The sequence below is a fragment of the Salvelinus namaycush genome, chromosome 16 (assembly GCF_016432855.1).
Source record: "Salvelinus namaycush isolate Seneca chromosome 16, SaNama_1.0, whole genome shotgun sequence".
Taxonomy (NCBI): Eukaryota; Metazoa; Chordata; class Actinopteri; order Salmoniformes; family Salmonidae; genus Salvelinus; species Salvelinus namaycush.
The window spans coordinates 25,840,059-25,855,870 of NC_052322.1; the positions used below are offsets into that span (position 1 = coordinate 25,840,059).

The 15,812-nt window shown below is 40.0% G+C and overlaps 1 protein-coding gene across 1 annotated transcript in view; it reads right to left on the reverse strand.

The window, feature by feature from the left end:
• The window catches only part of spen (spen family transcriptional repressor), a 46,146-nt gene extending 30,730 nt beyond the window's left edge, over positions 1-15,416 (reverse strand). Inside the window, exons 1-4 of the mRNA XM_039011501.1 lie at positions 15,162-15,416; positions 7,275-7,595; positions 647-787; positions 194-514 (exon numbers count right to left, since the gene is read on the reverse strand). Coding sequence (XP_038867429.1) covers positions 194-514; positions 647-787; positions 7,275-7,595; positions 15,162-15,244 — 866 coding nt within the window. The 5' untranslated portion in view covers positions 15,245-15,416. The remainder of the gene's footprint in view (positions 1-193; positions 515-646; positions 788-7,274; positions 7,596-15,161) is intronic.
• Between the last annotated feature and the right edge of the window lie 396 nt (positions 15,417-15,812).

Consider the following 15,812-nt stretch of genomic DNA (forward strand, 5'->3'; position numbering starts at 1 on the left):
ACATAACTTTGAATGTGGGTGGCTAAGTACAACATTTTGGTGGCTAACTATGCTTCTTGTTTAAGAAACATTTTAGGTTTATTATTTCATTGAGCAAGTTGTAAAGCAGAAAGATGGGCACAGAGACACCATGTGATAACTGCAGGGGACAGAATGCATGAAAGTGAAACTAATGAGCACTCGCTCTACCTACCTGCCACTGGTGCTGCTGCTGGTACTGCTGACTGAGTCGGAACTGGAGGAACGGCTGCGAGAGCCAGAGCCACTGTGGGAGCGTGGAGGCCGGGATGCCTGAGTCGACAACCTTTGTGGAGAGGGGTTACGTGAATGTGTAGAGTGTGGAGATCGGCTGCGACTGTCGTGGTAAGACCGATCTCTACGCCGACCTCCCTCTTCTTGGTACAAATCCCTGTGAACTACGCTGGCCAGTATAAATGGTTCTCTGGCACGAGGCTCATATCGAGGTTCTGGTGTATCAAAGTGGCTTGGGCTCCGGCTATGTGAACGATAGTATCCCACACCAACCAATGAAGATCCTCCACTTCCTCCAGCCACAGCCCCTCCACCTGTTCCACTGACGCCAGCACCTACAACCCCTCCAACGATCCCTGCAGAGACAGCCCCACCACCTCCACAGGCAGTTCCAGTCCCAGAGTTAAGCGTTCTCTCCCTGGTATCTCGGTAATAGTCTGTGTCGTAGTGACGCTGCCGGTCAAAGCTGCTGCTAGCACGCTCGTGATGACCATAGGCACTGTGATCATACGCTCGATCCCGACTTTCAGCAGTCCTGAGTGACAGGGATAGGGATGGAAGGAGAAAATGGCGAGAGAGAAAGAAAGAGATACACATTATGCTTTTTGACACTAATTACAAAACTAGTTGAGCTTCACACGGTGGTAAATAAAAGTATATCAGGTTATCAAATAACTAAAACAGCAGTCAAGTTGAGTGTTCAAATGGGGTATATGTTTGAAACGGTATACAGTAAACATTTCAATTGGCATATCATACTTTACATTAGCAAGATATTTAATTTAAAATATTTGTAAAATGTTCTAATGAATTCATATCGGTCATTATTTGTTGCAGAATTTGTCACCTATATTTGTCTAGATACTTTCAGATTATCTAAATGAAAATGTTTAACTGCTACTAACTAGGCATTGCAATTTATATCAAATCTTTCACTTGTTTGAATTTTATTCTAGTATTTTGATGAACATCCAAATCTTCTGAATTGGAAAATGTATTGAAAACGGGTAAGAACCTAAATAAAAAGGAGTAGATATTTTAGACACCGTATTACATGTACTCGACTGAAAAGCAGAAAGAAAAGAAATTAGTTGATATATTTATGGCCCATAATATAGAGCACACCCTGATCTGGAAAAACAAGAGTCTGGGGCCTTCACAATGGATTTAATGCTAAAACCTAAACGCAAAAAATATATACACTACAGTTCAAAAGTTTGGGGTCACTTACAAATTGAGGAAATTTCATTTTTTGTCCATTAAAATAACAAAATTTATCAGAAATACAGTGTTGACATTGTTAACGGTGTAAATGACTATTGTAGCTGGAAACGGCAGATTTTTTATGGAATATCTACATAGGCGTACAGAGGCCCAATATCAGCAACCATCCCTCCGGTGTTCCAATGGCACGTTGTGCCATTATCAACTTGGATTAGCTAATTGATCATTAGAAAACCCTTTTGCAATTATGTTTGCACTGCTGAAAACTGTTGTTCTGATTAAAGAAGCCATAAAACGGGCCTTCTTTTGACTTGTTGAGTATCTGTAGCGTCAGCATTTGTGGGTTCGATTCTAGGCTCAAAATGGCCAGAAACAAAGACCTCTTCTGAAACTTGTCAGTCTATTCTTGTTCTGAGACATGAAGGCTATTCCATGCAAAAATTGCCAACAAACTGAAGATCTCGTACAATGCTGTGTACTACTCCTTTCACAGAACCGCGCAAACTGGCTCTAACCAGAATAGAAAGAGGAGTGGGTGGCCCCGGTGCACAACAGCGCAAGAGGACAAGTACATTAGAGTGTCTAGTTTGAGAAACAGACACCGCACAAGTCCTCAACTGGCAGCTTCATTAAATAGTACCCTCAAAACACCAGTCTCAACATCAACAGTGAAGAGCCATATCTCAGACTGGCCAATAAAAAAGAAAAGATAAAGATGGGCAAAAGAACACAGACAAGGGACAGACAAATCTAAGTTTGAGGTGTTCAGATCACAAAGAACATTTGAGAGACGCAGAAAAAAATAAAGAGATGCTGGAGGAGTGCTTGACGCCATCTGTCAAGCATGGTAAAGTGGGAGATTTGTACAGTGGGATCTTGAAGAAGGCCATCACTCCATTTTGCAATGCCATGTGGACGTTGCTTAATTGAAGCCAATTTCCTCCAACAGAACAATGACACAAAGCACAACTCCAAACTATGCAATAACTATTTAGGGAAGAAGCAGTTAGCTGGTATACTGTCTATAATGGAGTGGCCAGCACAGTCACCAGATCTCAACCCTACTGAGCTGTTGTGGAAGCAGCTTGACCATATGGTACATAACTAGTGCCCATCAAGCGAATCCAATTTGTGGGAGGTGCTTCAGGAAGCATGGGGTGAAATCTCTTCAGATTACCTCAACAAATCAACAACTAGAATACCAAAGGTCTGCAAGACTGAAAATGCTGCAAATGGAGGATTCTTTAACAAAAGCTCAATAATAATAATAATAATAATAATAATATACTGAGCTTGCCATTAGGGATGTCCAGAATAAGATTTTGATATTATGATAACTGTATAATTGCGATTATTTTGAGGGTTTTCACTGTATTGTGCAAATAAGATCATAATGTTATTGCACAACTAGTTATTTTAGCTTTTAGGGAATTGCGCAGCGATAGCTGCTAGCTAGAAAGATACTGATCCATATTCAATTACTGGAATCATTACAAAAATGCAGCAGTTTCTTAAGATTAGATAGCAAGTTATCTTGCAGGATAAACTACAAAAAAAAAATACAAAAATCACCAGACCTCCTAACTGGTAGTTTGTCAAGGTGCGAGAGCCTTCATCTGTCGGAATGCCTAAAACAGTACAAACAACATTCCAATTGTAAAGATTTTATGTACACTGAAATTGAATCATATGCTCTGCTCTGCTGATGAAAACAATTATACTAATTTATGTTCTTATAGGAGGTACACCACCACTTCAATAAAGAGGCAGTTAGGGTCTATCAAAAATGTGTGAGTTAATGAGGTGGCGATTTATCAACAAATATTACAATTAAGGGGGAGGAATAAATAGCAAATGGCATGCCTACTTAAAAATTGAACACAAAACAGGTCGTCTCCACTGAGAGTACAATGTAAGAATCACACTAACATGCTGACCAGACCGCGCGCATGTTGATTTTGTCCACCCACACCAGACACGATCAGGACACGCAGGCTGAATTATCAAAACGAACTCTGAACCAACTATATTAATTTGGGGACAAGTCGAAAAGCATTCAGCAAGCTAACTTGCTGGTGCTAACTAATTTGTCCTGGGATATAAACATTGGGTTGTTATTTTACCTGAGATGCACAAGGTCCTCTACACCGACAATTAATCCACAGATAAAAGGGTAAACGGAGTTTGTTTCTAGTAATCTCTCCTCCTTCAGGCTTCTTCTTCTTTGAACTTTATATGGCGGTTGGCAACCAACTTTAAGGTGCATTACCGCCACCAACTGGACTGGAGTGTGAACCTCAGCTTATCTTTCAATCACCCGTGTGGATATTTGCTCCTAAAAACCAATGAGAAGATGGGAGAAGCAGGACTTGCAGCGCGTCGCGCGTCACAAATAGAAGCAAGTTCTATTTCAGTGCCTGGCTACGCAGACACTCGTTGATGCGCGCGAGCAGTGTTGGTGCAATGATTGAATAACATGTATGTGTACATTTATTTTGTAATACTCGCGCACGTGACACGAGCGGTGTGGCCAGCACTGTCTTTCTAGTACTTTTTGCACCTGAAAGAATAAAACAATTGGTAACAGCCTGGTACTAAATGGTACATAGTGACACTTAAGTCCATGAATCTCAAAGAAACCAAATTATAACTACTATACAATTTAAAATGTAATTTAAAATAACTACCTGGTACATAAGCCATCTGTAAAATATACCATAACTTCCTTTCTGAATACAGTGATGAGTATGATGGAAGTTTAATGATAAGTTTCAAAACCACGCCTATTGAAGGGCCCTATAAAATCTGTTTTATTTATTGCGTAATTCTATTGATTTTCCCCCCCAAATTCCATTTAGTTTTTTCAGGTTCTCTCTAGAAATCCCTTTAAAATAATAATAACAAAATTGGATGTTCAAAGTCCACAACAATGCTCAAACGACATCAGGAGACCACTTTTGAGGTCTGGGAAAAATCAAAGAAATGTAAATTTTTGGGGGTGTAGATACCCTTTAATTCAAGTCTGCACCAGCAAGACACTTGTTTGGTTTGGGGTGTTTGGGGTGTTTCTGTAGTGCACGTTATTACAGAGTTTGCTAAAAGCTTAAAAAAAATTGCCACTGGATTGATGCAAATAATCATGTAATTCTACCAGGTAAGCATAGGCTACTTTGTAGTTAACATTTAATTGAGAAGGTTTTTTGGAAAGCTTTTCCATCTACCAGAAGACGGTTATCATTAGCATTATCCCTAACAGCTACACAAAGTGGTAAACAAACAGACAGGGGCATTCCCGCTTTGCCTCTTCAGAAAGATTAAGGAAAATACAAATCACTGAAGCATTTTGTTCATGTCTTGTGATAATCTTGGGCAAAGAATGCTAGCAGATACCCATAGACTTCCAGTCATTGGGCTAACACTAGTTAGCATTGGCTCGCAAAACTACCTCTAACTTCTGTCATACTGGACACGGAGACATGAAAATGGTATGCACAAGTTCATCTGTTCCTGGAGAAATCCTACTCTTTGGCTCAGAAGAAAAAGGTTCAGCCACTGACAAAACGAGAGACTGCCAAAGCCTTCTAAACATTGTCATAAACCCTTTAGTCATGACAAATCTGACAGTGAAATGTAATATACAGTAGCAATTCAAATTAGGTTGAATCTAATCTTATTTTTGTTAACTAACGCAACTATTAAATATGATGTAATTGTTCATGGTTTAAAAAAAAACATTCCCGAGGTGCATCCCTCTGTTTAGAACATTTGGCCTGTGTCAATGTATCACTCTCATTTCACTTAATGTGAAAAATGCCTAAGTAACAAGGTACTATTGACTAGGGGATTAGGAGCTGGGAAGTGGGTCGAGTAGGTTCAGGGTGAGGGGGACAGCCGGGAAAAGATACATCATCTGCAAATAACAACAACAGTCTGTTTAACAGCCATTTCTGTTAGTAGGAAATATGGAGAGACAGGGGTTCAAACTAGGGGTTAGAGAGAACAGCTAAAATACACAAGGCAGGACATACCAACCTTTTGAGACAGCGGTAACCCGACCTACAATTCCAAATACAATCTAGGGAGACAGAACTTTGTGAGCAAAAAGGAAAACTGTAGGGTTGGTATAAAAAATTATATTAATTTTTTTTTTATATATTCCGGGCAGGTTTATGCTCAAAATAGTCATCCTCATCAGTATGGCGGGAATCGTCACTTGCTTTGAGGGGCTGGAATATCAACTAATCCAAAAATCTAATCCAATTGTAACAAGATTTTGCTGTGGTGGAAATAGTCATAGGAAGTCAGACTAAACTATTCTTTCAAAAATGGTTACATACATTTTTAAATGTTCATGGAAAATAGGCAACATAATCCAGTCAAATCAATAAATGATATCCAATTGTCCAGCTTGTCTAAACAGTGCTCTATTGATTCCCCATGAGCAATGAGTCTGGAACATCATGGCACACAACTAGTGGGAAAAAAGTATTTCATCTTTAATAGTCCGCCACATTCTATGTGCAAAATTGAGCAATTGTCCAACTAGATCCATTGAAGCAAAAATTATCTTGTAATAACACAGTTTATTTGTCAGTAGTAATCCATGTCTTAAACTCCATGATTCTCCCTCATAGGTACAGTTGCCTGCAAGGCAGTAGGCTAATTATTTGATGTTGACAGGATGTTGTCTTTTCTGATTCTGAGAATAATTGTATCCAAGGATGGACAGATGTAGTTCCACATTCAGAAGGGAGGTAATCCACTGACAGAAGGCAGGTATCTCCACTGACATCCAGTACCATGTTCTTCAGCCCCATATTTCCATGTAATTGTATTGATTTGTATGGTTCCAAAATAATCCAATCCTCTATTACGTGATTCTGTTTAATGCTTCCCCCTACATCCATTGGAAAGTCTCACTCTTTCAAGAGCAAAAATATAACAAATTACTTGAACCACCAACAAAGATTTGTTTGGATAAAAAAAAAGTGCATAATTTGCTCACCCTTTCTGTCGTTTCTCTACAAAGTTGATCAACAGTTGGGGTCTCCCAGGATTTAATTGTTAAACCCTGATATCAAACAATCTCATCACAAAACCGTAAAACCCATACCTTTATGGTAGATAGAATATCCTTTCGTGATTGGCCAGTTTTAATCCAATAGGGGAATACATATCCGGGTTTGGTTATCCACATGACTCCGGACCACAAGGAAAGTGCTGCACTTGAAAACACCACTGGAAGGGTTGCAGAATGATCGAGAACCCAATTTCTATTAATCCAAAAACTAGTTAATGCATCTTAAAATGTGTAAATATGTATTCTTGGTTGTTATACGAAAATAGGGTGACCCATTAATCCACCAAGGAGGGCACGGTACTCCAGATCAGGGAGATCCCAGGGAAGGCCGCTGGAACAAACTCTCTCCAGCATCCATTAATCCCAGGAATGTTACGATATCCAATATGCCCCGTACTCTCCGCAAATGGGATATCCACCTCACAGGAATGTTTAAGCTCACAAAGATAATCTCCAACAGCCAATACGCTATTTACCACACACATAGAAGTACAATTGTGTGCATAATGTACATACATGCTCATTTACAGTATAGCTTGGTGTCTACCATATCAATCCATGAGCGACGGCAACGCTCTGAGGACTTTAGAAGGGATGCCTACAGATTTATTCCTGTTTATGAACCTGCTTATAAATTAATAGATGGAAAAATGCTTGGGGGTAAGGAGTTATCAGAAACCAAGTTCCCCCTGCCTTCAGAGAAACTTTGTCCACTTACCCGTCTAGTCTGCGTTCATAGCGTCCCTCTCTGCTGTGGAGAGATGCAGGGGGCCCATACACCGGGCCCCCTGCCGCCCTTATGAACCCTGAAACATCCCGTCCACGAGAGCCTAAGGACAGGCTATCGTCCAGCCCTCTCACAGCACTAGGGATTGTGCCTGGCTCATTGTAATCAGTGCGCAGGTCTCTGTCCCCCATCTTGTTGATTGATTTATGTGCCTTCTGAGCACTTTTAATGTCCACAAAATCCACAAAGGCTGCGACTCCACCTTCTGAACCCCGCTTTGGAAGGACCTTGACACTCTCCACCCGTCCATATCTAGGGAGGAAATGGAGAATGAAAAGAAAATTGTTTATTTATTGATTTAAGTTGTATACCAATTGGAATGTTTTATTGGAAATGGAAACAAGTCAATAGGTAAAGTAGACCTATGCATTTTATCAAATTGAGTCAAGGTGTGTATATGCGTGCAGGGGGGGTCCACAAAGGGGTCCTTACAAAATATTTATTTGGCCACTATCATTTCCCAACCTCACCAGGCAACAGTAACCAAGCAACTACAAATCTTGGCACATAGCATGATATACAGGTAACTGCCAAAATAAAGGAAACACCAACATAAAGTGTCTAAATAGGATGTCGGGCCACCAGAACAGCTTCAATGTGCCTTGGCATAGATTTTACAAGTGTCTGCAACTCTATTGGAGGGATGCGACAACATTCTTCCATTAGAAATTCCATCAGTTGGTATTTTGTTGATGGTGGTAGAAAACACAGTCTCAGGCACCACTCCAGAATCTCCCATAAGTGTTCATTTGCTTTGAGATCTGGTAAGGAACTTCCCTAACCTGGTTGTCTATGTCTTAATTGAAAGGAAAACCCCAAAACCCGCAGACACTAGGCCCTCCATGGAATGAGTTTGACCCATGAGCACTAACATGTGAAGTTCATAGGAGAAGGTCAAATTAAAGAGTATGTTTTAAAAATATATATAATTTGTTATATAACAACCATTTTCCATCCTAATAATTAGGTATAAGCAACGGTTTTAATTTCTGGTCAAACAGATAGAAAAAGGGTCTTAGAATACACCTACCAGAAAAAGTCAAGGTATTAGAAATACACCAAAACACAATAAATGTTGAAGACCCCTGACAACTAATATCAACACTTCTATTTAGTTTGAGAAATTATTTGCCTTCTGTAAATTTAAGAAACATCGCCTTGTGCACATATCTTTAAGATATTTTCTAATTTCTCTCCCTCATGAGGGAGGATAATGAAAGTTCATAGAAGCAACATGTAAAGGTAGACCTGCCAATTAGTTATAATGATTTTACTGATATCAAGTTTATTAAATATTAAGTGATTGAAACTCAGAATTGTTACCAAATCAGTAACGGAATTACTGCAATTTAATTGGCTACAATGGGAAATCATACTAGAGACAAACCACAGTTGGGTCACCTGCTACTGTACTCCCTTCCACTGGCATACTGTTATGTTCAGGTCATAACTGTTTTGTTTCTCTTTTTGTCGTCTGGTGGTCAAAGCAAGACTGTGAAAACCGTCTGGACAACCTCTCCCTCTCTGCCGCCCTCTCTCTTCTTTCAAGTTAAATGTTACCTCACCCAGCTCTTACTGGCACCTACCATGACACCTATCCTAGTTACATTTACTGTAACAAGCATCCTCAACTACTGAGCACCAACCGACACTGGACGTCAAAAAGTAGTTTGGGTAAGTCCACCCTGGCCGGACCAAATCTGAACCAATCATAGACATTTATGTTTCACAAGTTTGGACAGCACCGTAGAGAACAGTACAGTAGAGCAGAGTTCAGTACAGTACAATTTACTGTACATAGACTTTAAATGTACTCTACTGTGATGTCCAAACTTGAGAAACATAGATGTCTATGATTGGTCCTGACCAGACCAAATCTGAAACAAACAAATGTGTTCTTGTTTTGGGGCGGAACTCATTACAATAATAGCCAGCGTGTCGAATAATACCCAGATATTGTCACGACTTCTGCCGAAGTCGTTGCCTCTCCTTGTTCGGGCGGTGCTCGGCGGTCGACGTCACCGGTCTTCTAGCCATCATCGATCCATTTTTCATTTTCCATTGGTTTTGTCTTCCCACACACCTGTTTTCAATCCCATCCATTACCTGTTGTGTATTTAACCCTCCGTTTCCCCTCATGTCTTTGTCAGAGATTGTTTGTTGTCAGTGTAGTGTTTATTTTTGTATAGGTGCGCGACGGGTCTTCGTACCCATATTTGTTTATTATTCATTTTCTTATTAGTGTTATGGAGCATGTTTCTTGGACATTTATTAAAAGACTCCATTTTACACTCCGTTTGACTCTCCTGCGCCTGACTTCCCTGCCACCTATACACACGTCTCTGACAGATATGCAAAAGAAGAATATTGCATATTTCTACCTTTGGTTACCATGAAGTAAGAAAATGATATTCATATCCGTAATTAGGCATTTCTGTATAATACAGATCAGAGACCCATGATGTAATTCCGTTACCGGATGTGAATCCACTTCACCTACCATAGTTCAATAGCCAAAAATAATAATAATGAAACCCAAGGTGTCACGTCATAGCTGACACCCCATTCGTTCTGCAGACATCTCTGAATCTTAATTCGGAGAAGATACTTAAGAATTTTTGGAAAACTTAGTCCCATAAACTGAGGGAGATTTTACTTTAATTCTGTTATCAAACTTTGCATCTGCAAAGTTCTTCCACTAAAAGTATTTTTGTGAAATGTCCTGTTTAAATTGTTCAATGTAGTCCTTGTGCATCGAGTTGTATGGTTTGTTAAACTTTGTTTGTCATAGATTTTAAAGTTGAAATGTTTCAATTAACTCAGGAACCACACCTGTGTGGAAGCACCTGCATTCAATATACTTTGTAGGCCTATCCCTCATGTACTCAAGTGTTTCCTGTATTTTGGGAGTTACCTGTACATAACTAGAATACATGATATATTGAATGTATGAGAAAAGGTCCCTTTAAGTTATTCAAAGATGGAACTCTGATAAGGTCTGCACAACGCAGCATATATACACACGTGAAATTTCCTGGTTTGCTCTTCCGGGGCCTCATTTATAAATGTTGGCTACGCACAAAATATTACCCAAAATATGCGTGCGCCTGTTTTCACGCAAAAGTTGGCATTTATACGTTTCAAGTTCATGCTGAGGCGTATTTCTGTCTGTAAAAGTCCTTTTGTGGTAGAAAAAAAAATCTGATTGGCTGGGCCTGGCTCCCCAGTGGGTGGGCCTATGCCCTCCCAGGCTCACCCATGGCTGTGCCCCTGCCCAGTCATGTAAAATCCATAGAGTAGGCCCCAATTTATTTATTTAAAATTGACTGATTTCCTTATATGAACTGTAACTCAGTTAAATCTTTGAAATTGTTGCATGTTGCATTTATATTGTTGTTCAGTATACAGTACCAGTCAAAAGTTTGGACACCTACTCATTCCAGGGTTTTTCTTAATTGTTACTATGTTCTACATGGTAGAATAATAGTGAAGACATCAAAACTATGAAATAACACACATGGAATCATGTAGTAACCAATAAAAGTGTAAAATCTAAATATATTTCATATTTGAGATTCTTCAAAGTAGACACCTTTTGCCTTGATGACAGCTTTGCACACACTTGGCAAGTCAAATCTCTCGAGTAGACAATATTTAACTTATAAACATATACATTTATCATAACCATTGCAGAATAAATTCCTCACCTTTTCTGGCCATGTTGAGACAGCAGAGTTCATATTCCCGAAGTAGCCATACAACAAATGACCATGTCCATCTCTCATTTAAAATTGGGCCTATTAGAAAGGATATTATAATTTCAAGCTTTTGCTCCATGTATCGGGCAGGGATCACGGTTTATAGTATACAGTAGAATGTAATAGGTGAACAGATAGTGGTAGCCTACACACTTCAATGCAAACTAACTAGGTCTACTGTAGTTTTCATTTTTTTTCAAAGTGGACAATGTTTCAGAATTCTCAGACAGTGCAGCATATTTAGGTTAGGGAAAAAGTGAATGCAAACATTGCTGCATTCAAACGATTTGTTTACAGGTCCACAACAATTTGCAATCAGTATTTATGCTGCAATAGTTTGTGTCAGGGGGCTAGGGTCAGTCTGTTATATCTGGAGTATTTCTCCTTTCTTATCTGTTGTGAATTTAAGTGTCTCTCCCTCTCCCCACTACCTGGCCTGATGACTCCTTGCTGTCCCCCAGTCCACCTGGTTGTGCTGCTGCTCGTTTCAACTGTTCTGCCTGCGGCTATAGAACCCTGACCTGTTCACCGAACGTGCTACCTTGTCTCAGACCTGCTGTTTTCAACTCTCTAGAGACAGCAGGTACGGTAGAGATACTATGAATGATCAGCTATGAAAAGCCAACTGACATTTACTCCTGAGGTGCTGACCTGTTGCATCCTCTACAACCACTGTGATGATGATGATTATGATTATTATTTGACCCTGCTGGTCATCTATGAACATCTTGGCCATGTTCTGTTATAATCTCGACCCGGCACAGCCAGAAGAGGACTGGCCGCCCCTCATAGCCTGGTTCCTCTCTAGGTTCCGGCCTTTCTAGGGAGTTTTTCCTAGACATCGTGCTTCTACACCTGCATTGCTTGCTGTTTGGGGTTTTAGGCTGGATTTCTGTACAGCACTTTGTGACATCAGCTGATGTAAGAAGGGCTTCATAAATAAATTTGATTGATTAATTGAATACAGCAAATGTCACTGGGGGGGAAAAAAACTTTCTGCCAACACCTCCAAATAAATTTTAATCAAGTTCACCATTGCCATTTCCTTTAGATACCGTCTTGGTCTAATTCCAATACTTCCAAAGTATACAGGCTGGTTTTGTCACCATAAAATATGAATTATGGGCGTGTTTCAGGCAGCGTTATAATGCTCGTTAACGCGCGCACTTTTTTTATGACAGGTTTGATTTATAACGGGAAACTTGGGGATGTATGGCGTGCGCCATGTAAACAATTCTCAATATTTTTGTGCTCAGAATATTTGCTGTTAAAAAGGAGGACCCAGGGCTCTACACTGAGTTATTTTGTTGTTACAAGGAACACGTGTGCGCGTACTGGTGCTCCTAAATTAAAATATCAGGTCTGAAAGCTATCTATATATATATATATATATATATATATATATATATATATATATATATAAAGACGCATTTAAGAGGAAAATGGTCGCACTGTGGAGCCCTCTTGCTTGTGGGTGCAAACCCGATGCATTACGCAATATGGGATAATTTCACTTGTCCTTCCAATAAGGCTTGCTAAAGAGAAATTTAGCTATATGGGCTTCTACATTTTAATACGGAAAGTGCAACTGTTTTATGCAAGGAAAATTAAAGTTTATTTCACAGAGGAAAAAGTGATTTCAATCGTTTCCCTGGGTATAGCCTATAATTAAAATGGGTTATTGCCTTAAAATGTATTTCCATTGTAGCCTATGGCGTCTATAAAACAACTGGAGTATCAAAATATTACAGTTACGATGTTATTTCTGATCCGAGTTATTTGCCAACGTCTTGGGGAGCTTAGGCTACTCCATACAACACTTTTATATTCAGGGAGAAAATGAAAACCACAGAACATACATCTATCTATTTCTGCTTATTGTCCGACAGACACCCAGAAAATGCCCATTAGTGTAGACTCTAAGGTATGCCAGTTCCCACATTGAATAGCCTTCGACGCCATTTTAGAAACCCGTTCACACTGCTTACTCATTCTGCCGTCCCCCATCTTCAATGACTCCTATCACACATTCAGCTGTCATGCACCTGCATACGCTGTCTGCTTCTTTGTTTGTTACAATATAACCAGAAGCTGCTTGACGAGCAGTGAGCACCCGAAATGTTTTTCCATGCGCACTCATTACCTCGATGAATGCCTCATCTTCAAAACAAAATCAAAATGTCTGTGATCAATTGTCAAATGTTTTTAATTGTCTATGCATATTAAATTCCTATGATATAATGCATGCAAATCATAAGGATGACATAAATGCACCGCAATATTTGAATAGCAGATAGGTTACCAGAATTCATGCTTGCATCTGAACATAACATCAAAGAATAAGGATTAAATTCAATGAAACTAGGCCTAAATGAGCATCCGTTTGAGATTAACCTACAAAATACAGTCTGAAATTGCCAGTCATAATGGTCTGATGAGAATACACTGTTTGTCTCTATAGGCTCAATAGCAAAACCTGAGCTGGAAACCGTGGCAGAAATACGCCACTTAGGACATTCAGCCATAATGTTGTAACTTAAAAATGCAGCACTTCAGCTAACGGAAAGAAATAATACGGATATCGCGTATTTTAATTAGGCTACTCCTCCTGCCTAGCTCGACAGATAGGCGGCCTGTTTTTTCTTTGACAGCCAGTAGGAACTAGAGAGCGCAGTGTCAAGACAATAACCAAATTTACCCCCATTCAGATGTTGGGAAATGTTTGTGTTAAATGCACAAAAGCTATATAGTTTACCATCACACAATCTGATTTGACAAAATGGTAAAAATGTGAAGTAATAATAATGGAACAATGGCAATAAAATCGCCCTTTACATTTCAGAAGTGAAAAATAATGTTCCAATAGCCTATAGTTTATATAGGGTTAGCTATATCGACAATCATGTAGGCTACCAATAGGGAATATGACCAGTGCCTTATAATCACCGTGCTTCTTATTCCTGTTCCTACGTTGACAGTTTAATTAGGGCTTATGGTCATCATTATTGTCGTCTGTTTACACAATTTCTGAATGCAACCAATGTAAAGGGGACAATCTTGAAATTGTAGGCTGTTACCTATAGGCCTACGAAATGTTAGGCTATATTACTCATTTGAATAACAATTCATAGCAACCATACATGCATTCAATTAACATTTCAGTTTATTTTGAAAAACATGTTGATTGTTAACTGCTAACCACTGACATTTATTACATTATTTGGCTAATTGACGCCAGTAGTCACACAGTATGATGCTGCTGGCAAGTCAGCTCTGCATCACCTCAATATTTTTTATGTTGCCGAGTCTCAGCGGAACTTCACACTTTAAAACTACTTGAAATTTGCAACATATGTTGCGGTGGGGCCCAGCAATGGCAGTTGATCTCACAATGGACCATCACTTGGTTGAACAGCGAGCAGTTGCAACAAGGAAAAACATTGATGCGAAGTAGTGATTAACATGCTTCGAAGGTGTGAGTACATTGCACGTGGGCAGTATGTTTTGATTTTAGAACTATGATTGATTGCTGACAGACTTCTAGTCACTGCATGGTTCGTTATAATTCCATTGCTGGAGACACTCCACAACTGGCAAGTTTTAATTAGGCTATACCATGGCATAACTTTGAAACACAAGCCAAGTCGCTCGGTCTTATCACACCACAACCAGCAGGCTGCTACAGTGGCACGATTGTTCAGTGGCGCTAGCTAGCTGTTTTCTAAAGTAATTAGCTAGCTACCTAAGCTATTTCTAAGTCCACCGCGTGGGAGAAGTGGCTTGCAAGACCTCGAAATCCAGGTAAATGGGCCATAAGATAGCAATTGGTAAGCTCATGTTGTTTAGTTAGTTATAATATATATCTTCCTCTTCACCCGAGTTGTTTGCATTGGGTTGCTGGTTTGTTGGCAGTGGGTTAGCCAGGCTGTCACTTGCCTGGGCAATTCGATCCAGAATTGATCTCCCTCTGATTTAAGGGGAATCAGGCAGACAGATGGTGACAGTTGTGGGATAACGTTACTCAGTGAAATATTTGGCATAACTGTTTAGCGTTACTCACCGTTTGAAATGCTCAATTATTTTCTCCTCTCGTACATTTTCGGGTAAATTTCCCACCCATAAATGTCTGGTTTCCCGGACCATACTGTGCGCTCCTGTCCCCCGATCATACAGATGAGTTTGATGTCCTTATCTTCTCCGATACAAAGTAAAATACTTTGCGAAATTGAGCGCAGCGAAGTATTGTGCGTAGATCATCGACTGCATGTTCTGGCCCAATGTAACCATTGGGGTTCAATTCTTGCACGCTGTTTGATTCCCTTTGCTGTCTAAGCGCGATCTGGGCTTACGAGCACGCGCTGTATTACTGTTCCCGTGACTAGGCGCGTCCCTGACACCATGCGACCCTTTGGCTGTCGAAAGAACGCTTGTAGCTACCTAAAAAGATGCAGCAACCTTGCTCGTAATGAGGCGCACACAGCGCACGCGTGGCACTGTGTGAGAACTATTTTTTTCGCTTTCAGACGAGATCGCCTTTCGTCTTGCGCATGCGTGGGTATCGATGTGTGAGTTTGGGGTTTGGGTAGAAGGAGGGTGTGAATAGAATGTTTCACAGAGACAGATAGCACCTGGCAAGCAGTCCTACAACAGGCCATTGAAGAATGTTTTACTTTGTGACATTGAATAGTGTCACAAAGTATACATAAGAGGT